Here is a 24,541-nt window from a genome sequence, read left to right as displayed (position 1 = left end):
TTCAGTCATTCTGTTTTAGTACATACAGTCACTATACCATCTGTATTCCAAAAAGTAAGCTGTTGATACTTTGACTGCTTAACAAACTAACAACAAGAATATCAGTTTCACAATACACACGCCACATACCACCTTTGTTACAACCAAAGTAATGAAGTATAACACCACTGATGCAAGATATCAGCTTATTTTGTACAAACTACAAATGTGTTGCACATAAACTAAAATGATAACAAACCACTTTTATTTGCAATGATTGTTCTACACGATCATGAAGACAGATAACCAAATGAAGTACAAGATTTTAAGGTGTCTCATTTAAGACTAGTGAAGTGCCATATTGAATGCACGCAATATTAAGAATTTATGCAGCTCTAGAGAGGTCAGTTATGATTCCTTGATTAAGTGTCAAAACATAACCTTATCTTGACGACTGGTTAATCAATTTGATTTTATGTGCTATGCTTATCTATAACACTTATAGTGGTTAATGAACACCCATAATATAGGGACCTACCACAAATAGAGGAACAGCATTAGCTAACATGAGAGCTTCTTTCAGCATCTTTACAAACTCCACACCTACAAGGGAACTTCCCACACACCTCTATAAAATAGAAGAGCAAAAAGGATATCAATGTTTAATATTCGACAATATATTTAACAAGGGCTAAATATATTTGGCAACTCCAGTTACCAATATAGAGATTTTTTTTTTACATACCAAAAAGTTTGAAATCTTAATACAAAAAGAAACTGCGGAAGGTAGTGCAGAACCAAACAGATTCTGCGGGACACTCCCAATCACTGTCTGCTTTTAACTAACTGCTGCTGAAAACAGAATTATCAAGGTAAGGTTTTGAAAAGGGCCAGATACTTTGGGTGCTGTTAATGTCAGTAACATTTTAAGAGAGATTTAATTCAGATAATTCCTTTTTTATGGAAACTCTCCACTACAACTCCCTATAAAAACAGCACAAATGAAGACAGCACACCTGTGTGTCCTCTGAAAAATGCACTGTCAGGGTACATGCCTCCTGCCACATAGCAGAACTCATCATCGAGGGGAATCCTAGTTGTTGCTGGTTTCATTATAGAGCGAGAATGAAGCTGTGAAAGTTTCTCTGGTCACCTCCAACCATGTGGTGTCCCATTTCTGCAGTTCTATTGGCAAAACATTACCTCCCGGTGTATTTCAACTTTGGCCTAAAAACTTTTTTTTTTAAATCTGTGGTTCATCTCAAATATCTATCTTTTTTTTCTCACTACCAATGGTGTGTACCCAGTCTTTCAGGAACATGCCTGCATAAGATGCTGTTCTAAACAAATTTCCAAACTACATAATCTTTAGTGCCCTTCAGCTTTGGTCACTGTGCTTATTGACTGCAGTGATAAACTTATCTTGCTGCTACAACAAACATCTGCTGGTTCAGGATACAAAACATTTTCCAACTGACAACAAAAGAATGAATATATACTGGTATCTGTACAGCAGTTATACTGGAAGGTCAATTACAGTAGAGCTCTTACCATTTTTTTTATCTACTTGCTTAATTGAACGTTTCAGAATATTCTCTGCTCTAACCTGAATTAAAAACAGCATTAGCTCTAAGGAAAGCTTGATTCAATTTGGAGTGCGTGGTAATTATTACCATTCACAATGCTGCTACATTACACTGCTTGGGATCAATATACCCCAAAATAATAAATAAGCAAGTTCAATCAGCAGCAATAAATGCAAAGGCCTCTAGAGTAAAGGAGACCCCAGTTAACAGTACATACTTAACAGGACTAGTGAGACAGCCAAGGCCTTTTACAAGAACAGTGGAAAAGGCTACAAACTAGGGGAGGCTATACAGACCATTAAATACTTGGTGTCCATTGTTTCACAAAGAAGCCAGGGTATAACAAGCTCTAACAAGCTCCTTGTCAGCTCGAATTTGGTTAGCAGTGCTTTGAAAAATGTGCATGCAACATACGGTTTGAAAAACACTGACTCCTCACAGAAAACAACACTTCAGGTAAGCTATTTGTTTGATGTTTTACTTTTTGAAATGCAGAGATCACCACAAGGATCCCTGAAACTTTTTCACCATTTTCTCAATAGTGCTGGAGTTTAACAGCTGTATTTAGCATAAGATATTGCAGCTAAATAGCTCTTTTTCCCCCAAACATCGTCATAGTTGTTTTTTTCTGACAAACTGTCAAAAATATGAAAGGCAGGTTGCTGAAACAGCTTTTTTCTGTTTTTCCGATCGCTGAAGTCAATTTTCTGAATTGATTTCAGCTGCCAGTCCGTTCCAGGGATGTTACTGGCTGTAGCTGGGCTGAACTGGTTAAGGGCTCAGATGTGCGTGCTAGAATGTCTGAAGGGAACCACCAAACAGTAAAGCTTTAAGACCTGTGTCTTATAACAATAGTTTATGACCTTATAAAACATGCAGTAGTTCCAACAACTGCACTTTAAGGGAGCATACAGAAGTGACTGAATTGGATTTACTGAGTTAAACCCACTTGGCTGAGGGAATGACAGCCCAATAGTAAGATTACCAGGAAACCCCTCATAACAGGTAGAATGAGCCAAAGAGATGCTCCAAGGGCAGTGTGTGTGTAGGGAGGGGAGAGAAGCAACCAAAGATTGGGTTTCTCCAACACCAGTCACTTATTACCTGAGCAGGTCAGGTACAGGGTTTGGGAATGTTCTCCCAAACTTTCATTTAGAACTTAATTCACTGTCAATAAAGGTCAATCCTTCTAATTTTCCTAGAGGATTCCTTTACCGCATTAGGTTCTGAATTCAGGACATCTGTGGGTTAACCTGTGAAGGCCTCCCTTAGCCCGTAGGGTGAACCCAATAGTTCAGGTGTTGCTAACTGAGTCGAGTCAAGTCAAGTGGGCTTTAAGTCTGAGCTTTCCTGGCTGTAAAGTTTCCTGGAAGTACTGTTCCTTCATCAAGTCCTAAGTCTCTAGTACAGAACCATGGAGTGCTACATAGCCTTCTCAGAGGAATAAGCACCCACGTGCAGGGTTCTTTACTCATTTCAGAGGTGAACAATAAGCAAGTCTATATTGCGAGTATATTATAGAAATAAGACATTTTAAATGCATATTTCTAAGTACCAAAGACACCAATGGTCTTCGGATTTATGGAAGGATTTATTTCACAGCGATACGTTTGAGTGAAGACTATCACAAAAAAATTCCAGATAGATTTATATATTTTGCTTTTATAGTTCAAGCCGGAGAGTAACCAGTTTTTCATGTTTGGCCATTTATACTTAATGGCGGGAGATACTGACAATGTTCTCCTGAGCTTTGTCTTAGCCTGTCAGCAGACCAAGAGAAAAGTGGGAGGACAAGACTGTGCACATTGTTAAGCCAGACAAAGAAACGTATGGCTTGACTTGTGCACAGTGATAGCTTGAAAGCTGTTGATCAGTCAGGACTACAAACTAATAATGACATCTCAAAACTGAGGACTGACTTATCTGTGGAAAAGACAAGTTTTCCATTTATGTCTGATCTATTAAAAAGCATTAAATGTCTTTTAATCTCTTAAGATTTTAATATTGGTTATTAGCTTCTAGTTTAATTCCAGTTGACTGCATTCCTCCTGGAGGTAGGCATATCAAGCCTTATACTTAGTGGTAAAAAATTAAATATAAAGATATTGTGGAATACAGATTTTTGTTTCTTGGTCATATGCAAAGAAAATAATGAGTTCCACACCCTGATTTCACTGCATCCTAATGCTTCTCGTCTCCGCCAGTGAGGAAGACAAGCATTAGGAACAGCAGCAGGCTGACAAATTCAGAGGCAGTGACGAGAAACAAAAGGAGACCTGTGGATGTCACAACTTGACAAGAATGCATTTCCTCAATCAAACATCACGGTGCTTATCAGTATATTGTTAGCACCAGATGTCTGGAAAACCAGGAACTATTCTTGTGTATCGGTGACATCATTTACAGTAAAGTAATGCCCACACTGTTTGCCAGCCTGACTCTCTGCATTGCTTGATAAGCCTAATCAATTCCTATTGAAGTGCACAGCCTTGTGCAACAGGAACATGTCCTCTAACCAGGCTATTCAGAGTGATAAAGCAAAAAATAAAAGATGGTACTAAACCAACAGTTTAAGAACATGGCACAAGGCCAGTCTGAATATTACTGAATATATCCAGAACAAATGATTAAAACTTAAAAAAAAAGACTTTCCCTGAGATATCTACAAAACACAGCACTGGCGTGGTTAGTTTTGTGAACAGTGCATTTGCAAGATGGATTTATTTCTCCATAATTATGAGGGGAAACCTTAAGTTTAAGCTCAAGTCTGGGCAAGGAGAGTAGAAACACAGATTTATTTGTTGCTACAAGCTGGTTCATCTCTGGACATGAACATCATTTAGCATATGTGGGCTCTTCCCTTCTAATCCTTCTGAATGCCTTCCAGTAAAATCTACTTCTTTGGAATCCTCCTTATAATTCCTGCGCCAGGAATGGACTTAAGTGCCAAATGATAGAATTGCTGATCGCATCCATGCAATTTGTAAACCTACCACCACTTTGCATGAAGCACAAAGTAATTGACCCTACTCACATTTTACTAGCCTGGTTTAAGAGCAGACTGGCATCGTACATCAATACTTTACTTGTGGGTCTAACTGCAAATAAAAGAGACTTCAGATCTTATTTCATCTTTAAAGTCTTCAAATCCTCTCCCAAGGATGGGAGGAGGCTGAAACACACCTAGATCACACTGGGTTGCATTCACTCGCTGACACTATTTGCTTAATTATCTAATGCTTAATTAGATTGCCTAACATTCCACCTGACCAAGAATCATGCATCAGATATGCTAAAGTCGCAAGCTTTTTCAATAAACAGACATAGGCGAGGATTTCACAAAGTTCTGCATTTGGCAAAACAGTGTATGCAAATGTCTTGAGAATATGATGGGACTGTACAGTATTCAACCTGATATCTCCCGAGACAGCAACTGTTCCCATATTAGTCTCATCAATCACCATCAAGGATTCATGGAAGACAATCATCCTCAACCATGAGGGAAAACTAATGAATTGTTTTTTTTATGCTGTTGGGTGTATTCATTCAGGCAGTTTAAAGCTTTCAAAGTCCACAAAATTAATCCACAAGCACAGTGGAAGTGAAGTTAGTGAAGTTTGTGACTTCACAATGTGAGACACAACTATTTAAGAGAAGAGTCCTTTTTTTAATTGCTCAGAAAAAAATCTCAGTGAAAACCTCAAGTTGAATTCAAAGTTCCCATGCTAGTCTGGCCTTGCCACTGAATCATAAGCAACACATTGTGCTCATTATACAACCAAATTATTTCCTAACACACAGTGACTTTTTGGTGGCGCACATTCAGTAGGAAAGTGTTGCTGATAACAGCTACATATCTGTGTCTAGATTATATGACTGCAGTTTAAAGAAGACCTTTTGTGCATGTATTTTATGATCAAACTGATTTTGTTAAAAAAGGCTCTTTCACCTAAAAGGACAATTTTAGTATTGTCCTTGTTCTCAGAATCAGTTCACTTCACTATGAAACAAAGCAGAACTCCAAATTTTCCCATTAATTCTCAAATACACAAAGGTTTGGGGAAGTACAGTTTGTGGTACTTCAATCACATCAGGACAAAAATTAGCTTCAGCACAGACATTTTTTCCAGGAGACAATCCTTATAGAACCACAGCAGCCTTACAGAACCACAGCATGAGAGTTCTCACCCTTAAACTCTGTTAAGGTAACTTAGTAAGTGAACAGGTGAGTATTTTACTACAGAAGGGAAACCTAATTGCTAGCAGATTTTGTCTGGAGTATTAAAAGTATTTGCAATGCACTATTAATGTATAAATCTTACAAAGATTTGTACAATTTACAGCTCTATTATGCACTGCAACATTTATTTAAATATACTTTAAGACTCTGTCTACAATAAACATCGAATTACGGGTAGTGTGTGCCAAACACATGAACAGCTTTTGAGAACACCATAGGTACCACAGTACTCTCAAATCAGCCTTCATTGAAACATAAAAACATATGAAGGCCACTCAGACCATCTAGTTTGTATGGCTGCTAACACTCAACTGATTTTAATTCAGCCAGGTCTCGAAGGTCGCCTGGGTAGCAGCATCAACAATATGGTCAGGTAGTTTGTTCCACACTCCCACAATCCTTTGTGTAATAATGTGCTCCTTTTCTCAGTTTTATATGCATTTTCACTTTGTTTTCACTTGCAGCCACTGGTTCATCTTTCATGGTTGATTATGAAGAATCTTAAAGGTTAGATTTAAAACAATTTGCTCATTGCGATTACTTTGTCAATATTACCACAAAAGAAAATATTTCCCCAAAACTGTAAACCTCCTTTAATCTCTTCCCCCTGTTTCTGACAAGACTCAAAAACTGAAATCACAGTGCTGTACAGAGAAGTGTCATCAAGACCTCCCTGCAATGCTATTCCATCTGGGCAATGGTAAGTTACATTTCCATGTAAATATTGTGAAAGCACAGGCCTGTCAGAACTACATTCCCCACAACCCTCTGCTGTTCTCAGTCACCTGACTCACTGCAAGAAGCCTATTGGTCAAGTGGCAGTTTAAAAAGCAGGAAGAGGAGGCTTCCAGAGTCAATCTAGGCAGAGAGAATGCCTACTGTTGGAGGGGGAAAGGGCACCCCTCTGTGCACAACTGACCAGAGGGGAAGGACTGACAGAGGACTGAAGAAACCGTGATTTTGTGAATTTTTGGACTTTTGGAAGAGAGAGAGAGAGAGATTTTTGAGAAGAGAATTATTATTTGGAGGAATTCTCTGCTTGTCCACTTTACGGACCTCAAGAAGTGTAGTTCAGGCTTTTGTTTGTTGTTGTTGGTGGTTTTGGCATTTTGGATTTTTCCCTGCACTTTGAAATAAACTGCACCGGTGATTTTGAACCTTACAGCTGTGTTTGGTGTGTCTCTTGGCCTGAACCTGCCTATTTTAAAGATCCCATTATGACAAGTCCAAGGGCCTTGTCACAATATCTAAAAAAAGCCAGGGCCCAATAATGCCAGAAAGGACAAGCAAAGAACCCCAATGCAATGCCAACATCTTTTTAGACGTGGGAGGACAGCCATTAAGGCCTATCTCTTTGAGAGACCAAATTCAGAGATGCCATTTAGCAAGAACACAGGGAATGTGCCAAGAATATTCTTGTGAGTAGGTGACAAGAAACAAGAAATCCAGCTATCAATCCCAGCTTTATGATTTTAACAATTCTGAATACCTGAACCAGATGCACCAAAGACAACTGCATTAATTAGATGCTAAAGATATCGTTGGCGTATGATCGTCTTAGCAGTTTCAGGTGCGTGAAGGAGATCCAGGTGAAAACCAAGTTTAGTTTGTGTTCACTTTCTCCCATTTTGATGATGCAGAACTTCATTTTCAAAATGAAATTTGCATACACTCTCCAAACGTACCGAATTAGACACATGAGAATTTGCTGCTAAATGCCCATATACAGTATCCATCGAGCATACTGAATTTTTAACTTTTATAGGATGTAGGGACTAGTCTAAAGCTCCCCATTTTACCAGTTTCACACTATCAATTCAAACATATTGATATGATGTTCATTTATTTGAGAGGCTATTAGGCTTGTTTCTGCGCCTGCAGAGAAACATTGATGGATTGCTTCTGTATTTCTCAGAAGAAAATGTAAGTATTTGAAAATAATTTAAAAAGGGAAATGGTGTTTTGAGTTTAAGATGGCATTAGATATTAAAATGCCTCTCAAATTTTCACTTTATTCATTTATCCTTAATGCAAGATGTGGCCTTAACAAAGTATGCATTTAAAGGCAGCTTATTTTGCCCTTGTTAATCATGTAGATTCTTAATTACCAGGGTTCTTTAGCATTATTGACAATCTAAACCCTATATGGTTACAACTATGAAAAAGAGAGCAGCAAACATCCTTAAACTTCCATAACTACCTTTTAAAGATACCTGTCACAAAATTAGTGATTAATCTTATGCCCTTCAGCACTCTACAGAGTAGACATGTGGAGTTTCACATAAAACCATGTACTAAACTGGGTACATTTTATTACAGATCTGCAAATTAGCATAAAAGGCATGGCATGACTTTCTTAATAAATCCCACTGTCCAGGGTACCAACAATAATTTCTTTAGTAGTGTCTGGACACTACGCCTGACAAAATAGGATACAGTAGGTCAGACTGGATGATCTGAAATGGAATAATTGAAATGTTTTTGAGTACAGTTGTTGAGACCAATTACACGATGCAGAGAAAATTTTCCAAAATGTAAAACTCAAGCAGAAAGCTTGATAGAAACCACAATTTAAAATCAAAGCTGCATTTTGAACCAATTACTATGGATCACTTCTTTATGTACTACAGCAGGAGAGCAGAAAATGATATGTAACTTCTCAGGGTTGTAATTTGTCACTTAGCAGACATTTCTATGCAAAGTAACTTACAGAAACTACTTCACCTCATATGTCCCAACAACTGCAGTTACATGTAGTGTACAACCTGCTTCTTATTCAGAGAGGTGAACTAACCTGCTCAGGATGACACACAAGTCAAAACCTGAACTAGAACAAGCAACCCCCACATAATGAGCTGTTTAGCTTAATCACTCGACTACGTATCCTAGAATTATGGCTTTCTGAAGAAATAATGTCAATGTTTTTAAAAGATACAGGAGGAAATAGTTTACAAGTTTCTGACGAGTTCCTCAGGCTTTTAGCTCCTATGAGTAAGAGTTTCTGTCGACAAGACTAACAGCTCATTTGTGACTCAGAATCATAAATTAAACAGAAAGAACTCGTAGAACAATACCACATGCACTGACAGGTTGCTGTACAGAAAAACAACTGGTTCAGCATACAGTAGTGAACTGAAGTTTGGGCTCAAGATCTGAAGGCCCCTACTGCTTATTCTCCTGCACACTCACTGTTGATGCACACTCATGCACTCATGGTTACAGAAGATAAAGTTCATCTATATGAACCAGGTCATGTCTTTTCATTTTGCTGTCCAGCTGAGATAACACTTTTGCCAGCGTTGTGGTCCTTAAATGTTGTGGTGCACACTTTTTATTTGTTATTTTCTTAGCAAAGCCACAAAGTCTTTGGAGTTTCGTCAATCCAAAAGAGCTAGAACTGACTCAGGGAATTTTTGTAACGCTGCAAAGCAGTATTAAACAACTAAACAAGACTTCCAAAACTACATTCCGATTTATTTTTAAAATACCACTTTCAGTACAGTCCGCTAAGTCAAGGATATCCTATAATATTTATAATAAAGACAGTAAAATTGAGGTAATTAATTCACAACAAACATGTCAAGGCATTTTAATTTGTAAGTGTGAAAAATAATCATCAACTGCAAATGAAGATTATTTTTACAGTTCTGAGGACCACACTCACACCAACACTACCATTATTTTCAATTAAAAAAAGTCATCAGCAAGATGCACAGAAGGTGCCCTTATATGTAAAATGTAGAATTTTCCCTTCTATCTAAACCACAAAAGCACATTAAACAAGCATAAAGAGGACACAACCAAAGCTTTCCTCACACAATCTGAGCAGGGAATCATCAGCAATGAACAAAATTATGTAAGGAAAACAATTTAGTACATTTTCGGAATGAGCATAATGTGTCAATTATGATTATGGTAATTCAAGACTGGCACAGGAACTTTGAATTCAGCTTGTGATTTTTACATTTTGGTTTACTGTCTCATTAATAAAAGTGCTGTACAATAGTCATTTCTAACATTCTAAAGGCACAGGCCCCTCTAAAAGTAGGCCAATCCCATTCCTGGCCGAAACACTGTTATGGGAAACCAATGTTACTTCACTTCTCTTTAGATCTAGATCATTGTGCAGTCCCATCTGCTTTGGCAAGGCAGTAGGCCTACATTGTATGCTGACCTTCAATTAAAAAAATATTATGCTTTTAAGTGAGGGTGCAGTAACACTATATCAAATAACAAAGAAGACGCACGGCAGTTTGTGCTGCAAAGAAAAGGTACAACCTAATCTGTCGGCATGAAATACCCAAACAAAGCTGTGCAACACTGGTCACGTTGAAAGGATATTTCATTTTCATTTTGGGTCCCTGGAGTGAGCAATCACAGCTGGGACCTGGTTATTAACACCTGACTTTGATCACAGTTGCAACGTCTCTCCACAGAACATTAGCTATTTTTTTATATTGAAGTCTAAGTTACAACACAATTTATATTCGGAGCCCCAGATGGCCACCAGGATCTTCGTTGTACGCTATCCATGGAGCCAGTTTATCATGTTAGTAGGACAGGTGGCAATAGTGTAGATCCTGCCAATCACAACTGACATCAACAGCATCGAGGGTATAAATTCATTTTCTATATGCTGCTCCAAGTGATAAAGACACTCCACATGTTAAGTTAAATTTGATGTAAAAGCACTGTTTTTATATGTTAATCATTTGCATGTTTTAAAGATATTCATATATAAATGAAAACTACTAAGAATTTCTTTAAATACCAGCTACTCTTTATGCCATAAAATTCTATTCACATTTCCATAGCCTACTTAATCCAATCATTAATTCTCATTTTATTACAGAATACAATGCATCAATCCATTTTCTAACTGCTTTATTTAATTCAGTGTCACGGGGAAGCTGGAGCCTATTCTGTAATGGACACCAGTCCATCACGGGGCACACTAGGACACACAGACAAGCACATTTTCCCCAGACACTCACAATTTCCCCAGAAGCCAATTAACATACTGTACCAGCAAGTCTTTGGTCTGTGGAAGGAAACTGGTGCACCCAGAAAAAACCCACACGAACCTGGGGAGAACATGTAAACTCCATGCAGATAGCAACCCAGGTCTAGAATTGAACCCAGGTCAGCAATGTTAACCTCTGTGTCACTGTGCCACCCTACAGTATATTCATTATATAACAAAATGTGTTCGTCCCAGCTAAGCAGTGCATAGAATAGGATAGGAGCCTACTACCAGTAAAATATGAAATAGTAAATGGGCACATGGCTCAAGAGTCAAATCCAATGTTTTTCTCAAATTAAAAGTTACGGAAAGTTTTCTGCAACCAATCTCTGACATAAATCGAGGACTGTCTGCACTCACGAGCATTTAATCACCATTTTCCTCTTAGCACTGCATCCATCAGCAAATCTTAAATCACTATCCAAACGATCTGCGTGCTCACTGGCTGGCATGGGTTTGAAGGGCAGGGACTTGATAGCATTGATTAACCCAGATTATCTGTCAGATATTCATAACTCTGTCTCCTACATGTCAAGTGTGGTAAAGTGCTTTTTAAACTGCATGACTAATAATCACTTTCACGATGCACTATAACCATTAGAAAGCAAACTGCCGAAAGTCAAAAGCCGTGTATTGCATCTGCCACACAGAGGAATAAATACGATTAAAAAGTTATGGCATGCACTTATAAATGACTTCTTTATTTTTATCTTTCCCCTTGTCTGCCAGCAGAACTTTGCACGTGGGAAGATATTCCACATAAACAATATTAAAAAAACACCCACAGAATGTTGCAGGCTGCATCACAGACATCCTTTAAAGGAGATCAATAACATTAGAGCAATACACTGGTAAGTGCACCGTATATATTTTGACTCACTCCAGCTGCAGATACTAAATATTTAGAAGTAAAAGCCCAACACTGTGAAAGACATGTAATTTGCACCATGGATTACAGTTCTGGATCTGGTGAACACATGTATTTACTGGAAGCCTAGCCCAAGTTTAAAGTACCAATTTGCAAAAATCTGTCCCCTGAAAATTGCAGCCACATGTTGGCAGATGTGCACCGGCTGCAGGGAGCACTGCACTGCCACAGCCAAAATTGCATGTTTCGAGAGCAGCAGTCAAATAAAGGTTTCATGCCTGACATGGAAGAGGCCCACTTGTATCTTGGCCTGCCGGTTTTGAATTAAAGATTCGACGTTAGGGATTAAGTTCTCAAATCAAGCCTTCAAGGGTCACTGGGTCTTCCGGTTCTTGTTCCAGTGGAATTCCCAGTTAGACTATTAATTTCATAATTGGACAAACTGTAACGGCTACAGCTGCTATGGTGGGGTTTCCCAGTTCTAGCCACCGATAACCAGAACCAAGAAGGGCTTCAGATCAGATCAGATCACTTTATTGGCCATATACAATTTCTTGCATTAGGAATTTATCTTTTTCGCATACCCCAAATTGCTCTCCATGAGACACACAGACAAGGAGAGAGAAGCTTGGGGTCAGAGTGCAGGGTCAGCCATTTATACAACGCTCCTGGAGAAGCTGGGGTTAAGGGCCTTGCTCAGGGGCCCCAACGGAGTAGGATCCCTCAGCCCCCAGCGGGAAACGAACCGGCACAGACGCAGATCCTTAGCTACAGAGCCACCACACTGCGCCCATTCACTCCAGCTGAGCTCTCCATTACATAATGCAACCGTGAATAATATACAGGGGTACGCATGTAGGGTCACCTGCAGGAAAAAAGCTTAGGCCATGTGGTATCCTATCCCTGCCCCCAGCTATTTAACAGCTAGATTACTATACGAACTAGAGAACCAACTAGCTATTGTTATTGTCACTAAAACAATTATCCTAAACAAGATGTTATTAGGCTAAAACCGCTAGTTTAATTGTACAGAATTCATCAGAGATGCAGGCTACCCATGATGCTGCCTAGGGAAAAGTTTGGCCCTTGAATCACATAGCTGTTTTCTATCTGCATCAAGTGTTTTTTTTTTATTGAGGCACCATTAATTAGTTTGTGCTCACTGAGGCAATAAGCCACGTTTTCATTTTGAAAATTAAGTGGCAAGAGACAAAAGGACGCAGTATTTGCCTGATCTGATGATTCAGCTGCAAGGAAACCCTGCATTTTTTTTCTCTGTCTTATAACATAGCTCTCAAGGATCCAAAACCCTAATGCATGAGATTTCCCATTGAAAATCTAGATCAGATACTATTTGTATTGATGGATTTTTTTTAATTACACGCAAAAAACTCTTGGCTTATTAATGGAATCATGTGTTTCTACAACAATCTTATATTCATTACTTCATTTTCTTTAACAACCTCGACTTGTTTACTAGCAAATATCAAGATTTGGTTCCAAGGGGCGACACTTAAGAGCTATGAGATTATACACTATCGTGGCTGTTGGCAAGCAAATGATCATGCAGTCTCTTATTATGAACCAGCGTTTCAATTTGAATTCTTGTGTACATTTTGTCTGCACTCATAAATTTGTTTGGCCCGGCAGTACTGATTTTTAGGCAGGTAGCCTATCTGGCTCATATACAGCCAAAGGAAACCCTGGCATACATACTGAAATGGTGAAGGATTTCATTGTTTGCCGTTTTCAAGATCATAATCAATTTATTTTCAGAAAAGGATACTTGCCTACATTGCTGCCAGCAATGTTACCTTCAAGGGAGAGGTACACTTTCATTTTCTTCAGCATACATACAGTACAGTATATACTAGTCACATGAACCCCTGATTATAATTTTAAAACAATTGCAAATGATCTCCAAACATATTGTAAATTTCAAATGACTTGTGCTTTTATAAATATACAGTATATAAAACTTACAATCTCCAGTAGTTTTAGAGCTGGAAAAATTCAAAAGGACCAAAACAGCAAATTACTTTAATTAATGGTTCAATAGCTCAGTTGGAATAAAGATCAGAAGTTGGATTCCACAGACCAGGATTGGTAATCCTGGTTACATACCATACAGATAATGTATTAATTCTTGTCATATTTTGCAGTTTTCAAATAATTCTGGAGCTCCACTCTGAATGACTTACAGTCCTACTATCTGTCCCTTTTCAAAAGCTTTACTATTATTCTGATACATACTTACTGAAGTTGAAAAGGTTCTTTTAAGTGAATTTACCGTCTTTAAGCAGGTATTGATTTCAAAAAGTACCTATAAACTCAGCTGGGCTGCCTGGAAGTAATGGGGAAGATCAGCTCTTTGTGGACACCTGAGATAAGATATGAGAGTTTATTGTGCAGATGGAGGACGGGGAGAAATTAACTGATTGTGAGCAGTTGGGTATTTGAGGCTGTCCAGATGGTGATCAAAAAGCACACAAGGCTTGCTCTATCCTAAAGTGTACAAAAACAAACGATCAGGGTGCTGTCCTTCTCCTGTGTCCAATTAAACTAATTCCCTGGAACCTGGAACTCCCCCTTTGAAAATATGTGCCGGGAGCAGGTTGCAAATACTTCAGGTTTCCAGATGTTTTCAATGCACTGCGAAAGGGCTCTGCTCCTCAATGGAAGGCCAAGGAGAATACTACAAATCACCTACCCATGGTTAGACAGTTCTTTGTAATAATCATTAATAATCATGCGTTTAGTGCAGACTAGGATGTCTATTTACTGTATGTACAGCATACATGTATACCTTAAGTCTTGCTTGATACATGATTTACTTAAACCATTATCAGGCTCGCTTCTACACCTACACCTTTGTAAAATGTACTGTTCTGTTTAAACAAATTCTAACACCTGTTAATTATATTCTCAGTCTGGCAGGGGGTCAGAGAATTTATTTAAAGTGATAGCATTAAATTAAATAGCTGTTCTATCCTAGGCAAAGCACAGCTACCAGCTTCACTCCCCACCGTCAAACAAGGACAGGGGAAAGGTCTCTCATACACAATTAAATTAGTAAAAAAGACTGGTGACTATTTCATGAAAAGGCTCACATACACACAAAACTAATTTCCAGGAGTCTAATCCACCATGGGCATGCTATTACATTATTACAGACAGGGAAAGGGTTTATCATAAACGGATTTAAATGATCAACTTCAAGAAGAAAAACCTGAAGATTCACAGCTGCTTTCACTTTCTTTTTTAACTGAATGGTAATTATAGGAAAGGGGCACACCTAAATCATAAAACAGATTGGGCATGTTGCTGTTCTCTAATCCAGTAATAAATCTCAAGCCACTCCTTAGCTACAGTGTCCTGTAGCTTGTAACTGCCCAGCAATGAGTAACTCCAATTAGTTTCAGGGGCAATGACTCAACACAATCCGATCAAACTGAAGACCATAAACCATTCGTAAAATACAACACCAAATAAAAATTCTTAAATGCAAGCCATTTACACTGCTGTAATGACCATCTTAATAACGCTGATTGGCACTTCAGTACCTTATTTGGAACTGTCAGATCAACTTAACCAAGATGAGGGTATTTCTCCATCTATAACAAGTGGATCTTCCCCATTAATTATTAATAATGGGTGTGACTAATGAATGCCTGGTCAGCAGAAATAATTACACCTGTTGGGTGTGTGAGGCTTAAAACTTTACCAGGGCTTACAGATTGCTCTTGTGGTTTCTCTTAAACTCCACAATGCTCGCTTAAGTGTGCCCGGAGGTGGCTAGGTTTTACAGTATACAGGGAATTCAAACTGAAACGACTAGCCAATGCTTCCGGCTGGAAGGCAGACGTCCACGGACGGTTGGAAAGTGTGTGGCAAAACATTCGTGAAAAAAAGGAAGCCTACGTAATTTTAACTGTCCTGGATCACATGTACCAAGGGCAGACAAGCAGACACTAACATGCCCGGAGACTCGCTATAAGCACGTAACTAGTACCTTAAAGCCCATTTAAACATTGCCTGCCCGCTCTGTAATAAAACGTAGGAACAACGTCTAACCGACACATTCTTCATCGACAACAGTAAAACAATAAAAATACGTCACAACGATAAATAAAAACTACATTTTTGTTGGGATTTCAGTTCCGATTACATTAAACCTGTACTTGACATTTGAATTACAACCATTCCTGTGCTTTTAAGGTACATTAAGTACCAGTTAATCGTACCCTGTACTACTACCGAAACACCTGAATCGTCTCTGTTTACAGCGATCATAGTGCACAAATGTATAATGCAAACCTGTACCATCACGACAAATAGCAGGGTTTATTTTGTCCTCTCTTCTTCACTAAGGCGCACACAGCCAACTTGACAATACGGAAGATCCTAGCTAATTGATTTGTACGTAAAGTTTTAGACCAGGCTAAAATTAACGGCTGGCCGAAGTTCAAAAACAGGAGAAAAGGAGGCGACTCTAAAACGCAGCAAGTTATTTTCGGCGCAGATAAATCGCACAGTTTAATCACAAAGGCTGCATGACCACAGAAGCCGAGAGAAACTTCAAAGTTCACAAATACATTATGGGGATGCGCTTGCGTTGCCAATATTTTAGAGTACGCGAGTGATCGGCTAATCTGTGTGGTTTAGACCCATTGAACAAGAATAATTCTCGTTTCCCGTTTTGTACCACGGTGATGATTCAGAAACCGAACCGTTGAAAACAAATTTTAAAATGACTGTGATAACGCCACGGCTTTGGGCTTTTGTTTAATAAAGCCAGGGCTAGCAAACTGGCTGCCAATCCGCCGGTTTGAAGCGCTCGGAGTCAACAGGAGCCGCATATGCGCAATTCCTGTGCTGTGTGGGCAATTTCCAGTGCCGTAGGTGAAGTTTGTATAACGAGGCCTTACTTACCTGCATCCCTGGCACTTGGACTGCTACCGGCGAGTGGGCCATCTTCACGTCCAGTCCAAAATGATATATTTTCCCCCAAAGCAGCGCTATATTCTCCTTTTAGCCTCTCTCCTGCTTTTAGGCTGCACCAAGCAAATAAACGAGGAGCAGCTGTCGCAACGCTGTGCGTGCCTGAAAGTTTTCTCACTAGTATTATTATTCCCTTACATACACTGCAGCTATCCCCCCGCTTAACTTTGCTTAAGCCTAGACCCCTCTTCACTGCTAGTCTGCCCAAGCTCCCATGCCTTGTCGGCTGATTGTCAGTTCACTGCGCCCTTTTGCTTTACGGTCGCTTTTGTGACCTCCTAGGTGCTGTTCTCGTGTTTTCTTCACGAAGCAACACTTGAACAGCATCTCAGAACTGAGATGCAAACGCCATGTTTGGCTTCCTAAAGTAGCTACTTGCTCGCTGTGTTAAATTGGGTGGAGCCGTGTTATTGAGCCAGAGTCAACACACACCACATTCACAGACGTCATCGCTTGCCGCTGCTGCTAGGGACTACAGTGTGTGCGGGATTGCGAGAGGCGTGTTTTACCATTATACCTTGCTAACGTAGCGCTTCCCGACAGGACAGGCCTGATTACAGTGCACATCAGTTACTGCTTGATGTGCCCTTCTCTCATCGTCTGTAAGAGTCGCACTTCAAGGCTTTCGGCGATACGAGCTCGACACAAACAACGATAAATATTGTTTAGCAGGCCGTTTCACAGTTCTTTTTTTTAAATAGCAATGATTTAGTTAGTGGTCATTTAAACTGAATTAAAGTTTTGAATTAACAGCCGTGGTACTTTAAGACACCAAGAAGGACGCAAACTTGAGTTAAGATTTCTTTCTCAGTTCTAGAAATGCTCTGCAGCTAAAAAGTGATCGAATATGCCAGAAAAGGGAGCAACTGGGGGATTAAAAATAAACCCACATTTTGATGAGCAAAAGAGTTCGTCTGAAAGGATGTACAACGTTGACAAATACATTTTATGTATGACAAAAAACGTTGAGAGATTATTGGGATTTTTGTATAAAAGGGGACACAGTGCATGAACTAACATTACTACGAAACATTACATTTCATTAATCAAAGGTGTCAGGAAATAAAATATTAGGAAGAAAGATTTACTCTTCAGCTAAATCTAAAACTATTGCTCTCGTTTTCGTTTTAGTATTGATGTTTTTTAGGCTCAGGCTTTCCCCTCAATCCATATGATATTTTTTACATTTCACCAGTTTTATTTTTTTCTATTTTTTCGGGAGCACTAATTTATTTTTTTACTGCTTCGCCTTACTTCCGTTTTCCAAACGGTATATAAGCAAATCTTCTATAAAGATACTGTACATGGTCACACCTTTCTCATTAAAATACTGTACATTGATTTACTTTTATTACATTGATAAGATTCATAATGCCTTATTTTAAAAATATTAATGGAAGTATAAAACAGCCCGCCACCTGCTTCCATTAAATCCCAGTTAATTAAAATTCCAGTGAATTAAAAGAAGTTAATGTATCGAGAAGCATGGCAGTTCTGAACCTCTTGATAGAATAATTGTCTTTTATCTTTGTTGATGTTTTGGTTGGATTTTATTTTTAAAAGGACTTGTGGAAGAGATTTCCCCCTGTATCCAACCTGCTCCATGGTGTTTGCTTGATCCTCATCATACCCCGCTGTTACGAGCCCAGCGGTAAGGTGTGTTTCTTTTGTACAGACAAGCAGCACACACCTGTCTGATCTGAAGCCAAAACTGTCAAGTACAGGCACAACAATATCTGTACGAGAAGAAATTGAGAAACCCACATTATTATCTTCATCCTTTAAAAATTATTTAAAGACGTCAAGGCAAAGTAGGTTGTATGACTACAAAGGACAGCTCACAAGCTGGTCAACACAGCAGGAAATGTGAATGTCACAGCGAGGTCAGACTAAGAAATGTCTCAGTAAGATACGTTTAAGAAAAAAGGCTTAGTTCTTACTCATAATTAAAGATACTATCAGAGAATAAAATACTCTCTACGTTTAGCACTGGAACAAAAGCATCTGACATCAGTTTGGGGGCATTCGTGTCCTATGAACACAGTAGAATGAAGAATGAGGACTCCTAGAGGTAGGAGATGGGACTGCAGCTGGGCTCTAATTGATTTTAAGTACTAGTGGACTTCATTATCATACAGTACTGTGACAGTCCAGACTGAGTGAAGGGTTCAAAGGTCTTGTGAGTATGCTTAATTGCCTGTTCATGGTGCTTGTAATGTTAAGTGTTAGTGGCCCATATGCTTACAAAGTATCTGTCTGTATAGCAGAGTCTGGGGGTTTGTACCTCACCCTAGACATTTAGGGGACTAAAAAAAGCAAAGACCCATCTTCTCATTCTTCTGAATTTATGTGAGCACCGTCAAATCCTCCAAAACACTCATCTAAAAGTACAAACCTTCGTTTTTTGCGTTTCTAACGCACACCATATCCTATTATAAAGATACTTATAATATAATATATCAGCTGCCATATCACCCTGCAACTCACAACTGGCAACCCACTGAAGCTAAGCAGGTGTGAGCCTGGTCAGCACCTGGATGGGAGGGGGTGCTCACCCTGTGGTCCATGTGGGTCCTAATGCCCCAGTATAGTGACGGGGACACTATACTGTAAACAGGCGCCGTCCTTCGGATGAGACGTTAAACCGAGGTCCTGACTCTCTGTGGTCATTAAAAATCCCAGGGCATTTCTTGAAAAGAGTAGGGGTGTAACCCAGGTGTCCTGGCTAAATTTCCCATTGGCCCTTACCAATCATGGCCTCCTAATAATCCCCATCTATGAATTGGCTTCATTACTCTCTGCTCTCCTCCCGACTGATAGCTGATGTGTGGTGAGTGTTCTGGTGCACTATGGCTGCCGTCACATCATCCAGGTGGATGCTGCACATTGGTGGTGGTGGAGGGGAGTCCCCATTACCTGTAAAGCGCTTTGAGTGGAGTGTCCAGAAAAGTGCTATATAAGTGTAAGCAATTATTATTATTATTATTATTATATTGTATAATAACACTCGTACGCCACCTACAGCCCAACGAAGAAACAGCACAGGCTACATCAAGTATCAGTGCATTAGTACGGATCTAAAACAACGCCACTTCCGAAAACAAATGTTAGGTTTTAAACGTTTGTCTCCATCTGCTGGTTGATGACGGTACAGTTCAAGAAGTACAGTATGTTTTATTGTGAATGACAAAACAGCAATTTAAGACAGTAACATTATAAACTGCATATGTTTTTAGTATTGTATTAGTTAATTATATATTCTATGGTGAGCTGACTGGAGAATGTGGTGGGCTGTGGAGACGTTTGTTAAATAACTTTAGCGTTTTTGCCTCAGAATTACCGCTTTGATTCTGTTCTTTCAGTAATGTCTGGTCTTTGGAGGTGGAATGAAGTAACATGTTTAACTTAAATCACAATGAAAAGGGAACTCCCTGCCTGACAAACTCTCCAACCGCTCGCATCTCCTTAACAGGACTGCGTCGTGCGTTTAACAGCTGAAGATGTGATTTGAAGCACGCAATTCTGTGATTACGCTCTGCTGGCATAAAGTCAAAATTAAATAGCATGGTCGCATATAGAGAAAGAACAGAGCCAAGGAATATTTGCATTATTCTTCTAAATAGAATATAAACGTCAAATCCCCAACTGAACCTGATGTCTACAGTAGTTCAGACGACAGGTTGTTTGTACAGTATGTCCAATTTATTAGGGGGCTTAGCAACAGAGTTCCTGAAGACCTATTTATTATTATAGATTTTGTAGTGAAAAATAATTTAATGACTATAAAATCCCTATAATTAACCAATGAAACATGCTTTCATAATTCCATTGGCAATAGTAACAGGTAAAAAGGTCAGACTCTAGGTCACAATGTGGTGACCATATTAGATTTTTTAAAAAACATTTCCATTATTCTGACTGTGCCTTGTCTTGCACGAATAACCTTAGCAAAGTTTTCCTTTTATTAAACTTACATTTTAAAACAAGGGTCTTGAACCCTGATTCTAGGCAGCCCCAATTCAGGAGGTTTTGTAAGTCACCATTAAATTACCAATTTCTAAAGCCATAGATCAACTGCGATAGATTAAACAGGTGATTTGAGAAATTAAGCGATTTAATGATAAAAATTAAGTATTCTTGATTGAGCAGATTCATTTTTTGATTTATCACCTGCTTTGTTTTGAAAGGGGGTAGTTGCAACCATATTTTCTAAAGTTCGGTGTAAGAAAGAATATTTCAAACCATAATAAATGTAAAATGTACACAGTAACTTTCAAACCTCCAACCTACATCAAATAGACTAAATTTCCAGGTGCACCCAGTCATATTCTGCAATTCAGAATGAGGCAACAAAACAGCCAATGACATGAACCAGCCCTATTACATTGTTAACTAGCAGGCTTGTGAATACATCTCTTGTAATCCAACAGAAATATTGCTCTCTATTTCGAGACGGTTTTGCCGACAAATAGTACTTACTTGTTAACTCTGCATGCAGACCACGTTGGAACACTTCTGCCGAGAAATGTCTGCTACACAATCTGTATGTATGCGTTCTTACTGTACATCATATTACATTAGTCATTACAGTGACTAGTGAGCAGGAAGGGCTGCATCACATCACAATTCTTACAAAATCTCGCTCTTGTCTGACGGTGAGACCAGGGGTTTGCAACAACATGGAGACTTACAGTACTTTCACAAAGTTAATGAATTTGGAATTCGAAACTTGTAATTTTTTTTCCATGCTGTCAATGAATTTATTTTGTTACCGAGATTTAATAATAGCTCTCAGAAATCGAGACTTCAGTTTCCCTTTAAAAATAGGGGACCACAGGTTTGGAGACCCCTGTTCTAAACGAATAGACACCACAAATTTGAACAGTACACAAGTTTCATAACTAAGGGTCATACAAAATATTAAGATAAAGCACTAAGTTATGAGGTGAAAAAAATCACAATATAAGGCACTTTTTCAATTTCATAGCCCCTCCAGCACAGCAGTTTTGTGCTTTGTATTGAACAAAGTTCAAAGTCAGGTAATGTGCAGGTTTGTAGTGTAGTTCAGTGGAGGTAGTTAGTGGAGGATAGGGGAGAAGGTTAGGACTGGAGCTGCTTCTGGATACCCTACACCCTCCTGGAACGTTTTCACATGGAAAAACAGGAGGACTTTCCTACAGTCCTATATATTCCTACTTTCCAAATATATGATATTTGTCCTTCAGTTGCAGTAGGTGCCATCTATTTTCTAACTAGTTTATCCACTCCAGGGTCATGGGAAAACTGGAGCATATTTCATCGAAGAACGGACATGATACAGGATACACACTGGATGGGATATCACCCCGTTATAGGGCACACACAGACACACTCACACAACTTATGCTCACCCCAGGGTTCCAGAGTTAAGTTTTCCAGAAACCAAATAACCTACCAATATGTTTTGAATGAGTATGACTGTGGGAGGAAACCAGAGCACCCAGAGGAAACCTGTGTAAACACAAGTACAACTTACAAGCTCCCCACAAATAGTACCACAGGTCTAGAATTGAATCCCAGGCCCCAGCACTGAGAACCAGCAATGGTAACTACTGAGCTGCTGCCCTGCCCTGATAGCTATACCAAAACCCTTTAACTCATTTTCTACATGACTGTAACACTAGTTTACTGCATTCCTTCCACAGACAGGAGATGGCACTGTGGGCTTATTAAAGCGAAAGTTATGTTTGGTTTTGAAAACAGCAAACAAGTATTTTGGAAGTAATTAAAGCTAGTGTTGCCTGATGTAAAGCATTTTACCAGCTAAATAGACAAGCTTCCTGATGTTTTAATTAAAGATGTTTTCCTCCCCATTGAACCTCCATTGTCTACAGCCATTACATAGAATTCTAGTTCCACGAGAAAGGTATTTCCCATTCAAGGCTTGCTTGTGGTAAAAAGTAATTGACTGTTCTCTCTCTTTCACTTGTAATCTTTTTACCTGTCCTAACAGTGAAAAGCCTGTAACTTGTACATCTGTGTTTTTCCAGTGGAAAAAAAAAACACAGCTTGTCTTCAAGAAGCCAATGTCACAGCCTCTTTGAGCAAACTAAACTTACTGAGGTATTATGTGAATTGCTTTTGGACAAATATGGAAATAAGCAGGAAGTACATGCTTCTTAAAAAAACTCCAGGGATTCCCCAAGGTATAAAGGATATCATTGTGAGCAGGACATTAACCTTCTAATCAACTCGCATCACATTTATGTCTAAAGCAACACCTTTACCTTTAGGGAAAGCCTTTCTTTAGAATATGAATATTCATATTCACTGCACATCCTTCCTTAAGGATTTGCTCTTTGTTTAAAATTACGGAATGAAACGAAATTACAGACTGAAACAAAACTGTGCCTAAAAGAAACATTACCCTTTTGTTTAGTCACAAACGCTAAGAAAGATAAGAACTGAGAGAGGCCCCTCGTGTTTGTTTGGTTACATTTTGTTATTCAAACCAAGACTTCAGCCATTTTTTTTATTAAATTGTAGTAGTTTATAACCATGATAGCTCTGGTTTTACTATATATAGCATTCTCTTCTAGTAGCACTATAAAGAAAGATCTGAGCTCCAGAGGGTGAAGATTACAGGCTCTACAAGCCACAGTCCGAAGGGGAATTGGAAAGAAAAGCTGACGTGATCCCGAGGGATCAGCACTTCCCCATCAGGCCCCGCATTTGATCTTGATTTCCTGCCAACCCAGGAAATGCGCACGTCAGCAAACTAAATCTGCAGTGGGTCTGAGGGAGGCTCTGGATTTTCTAGAAGCAGTTCAACAGAGGCAAAAGTGACAATGTTACAGTATGTCACACCACCCATTAACTTAACATAGGAACTTAATGAATGTCTGAGAAACCGGAAAGCAGCGATGTGACATTTTCCATGAGGTGAGGAATGCATTTTGCAGTAAAGGCAACTATTGAAGTTATTCAAACCAACTAATGACATAAACAATCTACATTTGATCAATAGGTTCATTTTCTGAGAAACCTGTACGGACGTCACTAGAAGTAGACTGAACAGGCCAAATACTCTTAGAATGTAAAAATCCAAATAATTATAGAAACCACAACTGAGTACCTCCTAAAAGTTTTATGATGTTGGTTGAACCCTGCAGTAACCACAGTCAGCTTTGCTAAGATGAATTGCTGCTTTTTCCGCTTCAATACACATGAAAGATTAATCTTTCTACTGATAAATAAAGTGGTTGCTATGTTTAGGAGTGACAGGAAGGCGAGTCTTAACATTTAAGATGGGTACCTGTGCATACCTGTAAAAAATTCCTCAGGACAATTCGTATGTTAGTTAGTATTCAAATACTGCTTCATAGTTACAGTATTTGCTAGTGAAACATGTACATTTTATTCTGCAAGTGTTTCAGTGATCTCATGCAGGCCCTCACCTTTAATTCTTGATGTTCCACTTTTTTTTTTGTGGTCTCTTTTAAGGACGTAGAGTGTCCAAAGGAGCAAGATTTTCAAGATATCAGTCTTAGTCTTTCTATTAATATTCTAGATAACATAACACGAAATGGAACCATAAACTCTTCTGGAAGAGGAGATTTGTTTGATCATTTTAAGATGAGCAGATCTCACTCCCCCTCTCTTTCTTTTTCCCTTATGTGATCTCATTTTCTGTTACTCTTCATCCTGAGGGTTGATTTGCTTTGTTTTTATTCCTAACAAACTACTTGAACTTCTGAGGTAGGATGGGTTCCTGTGTAGCGTTATGTTCAAAGAACCCAAACACAGTTGTGACACAGTGATTTAAAGGACATAAGAGCCTTGTGTAAAATGTGGAGGGGAGGCTC

The 24,541-nt window shown here is 39.0% G+C and overlaps 1 protein-coding gene across 1 annotated transcript in view; it reads right to left on the bottom strand.

Moving 5' to 3' along the window:
* Positions 1-17,156, bottom strand: part of stk26 (serine/threonine protein kinase 26) — a 51,504-nt gene extending 34,348 nt beyond the window's left edge. Inside the window, exon 1 of the mRNA XM_015351429.2 lies at positions 16,629-17,156. Within this exon, the coding sequence (XP_015206915.1) occupies positions 16,629-16,670 (42 nt within the window). The 5' untranslated portion in view covers positions 16,671-17,156. The remainder of the gene's footprint in view (positions 1-16,628) is intronic.
* Between the last annotated feature and the right edge of the window lie 7,385 nt (positions 17,157-24,541).

Source organism: Lepisosteus oculatus, chromosome 8 (genome assembly GCF_040954835.1).
Source record: "Lepisosteus oculatus isolate fLepOcu1 chromosome 8, fLepOcu1.hap2, whole genome shotgun sequence".
Lineage (NCBI taxonomy): Eukaryota > Metazoa > Chordata > Actinopteri > Semionotiformes > Lepisosteidae > Lepisosteus > Lepisosteus oculatus.
The sequence above is the reverse complement of the archived record's forward strand: the minus strand, read 5'-3'. Positions and strand labels throughout refer to the sequence as shown.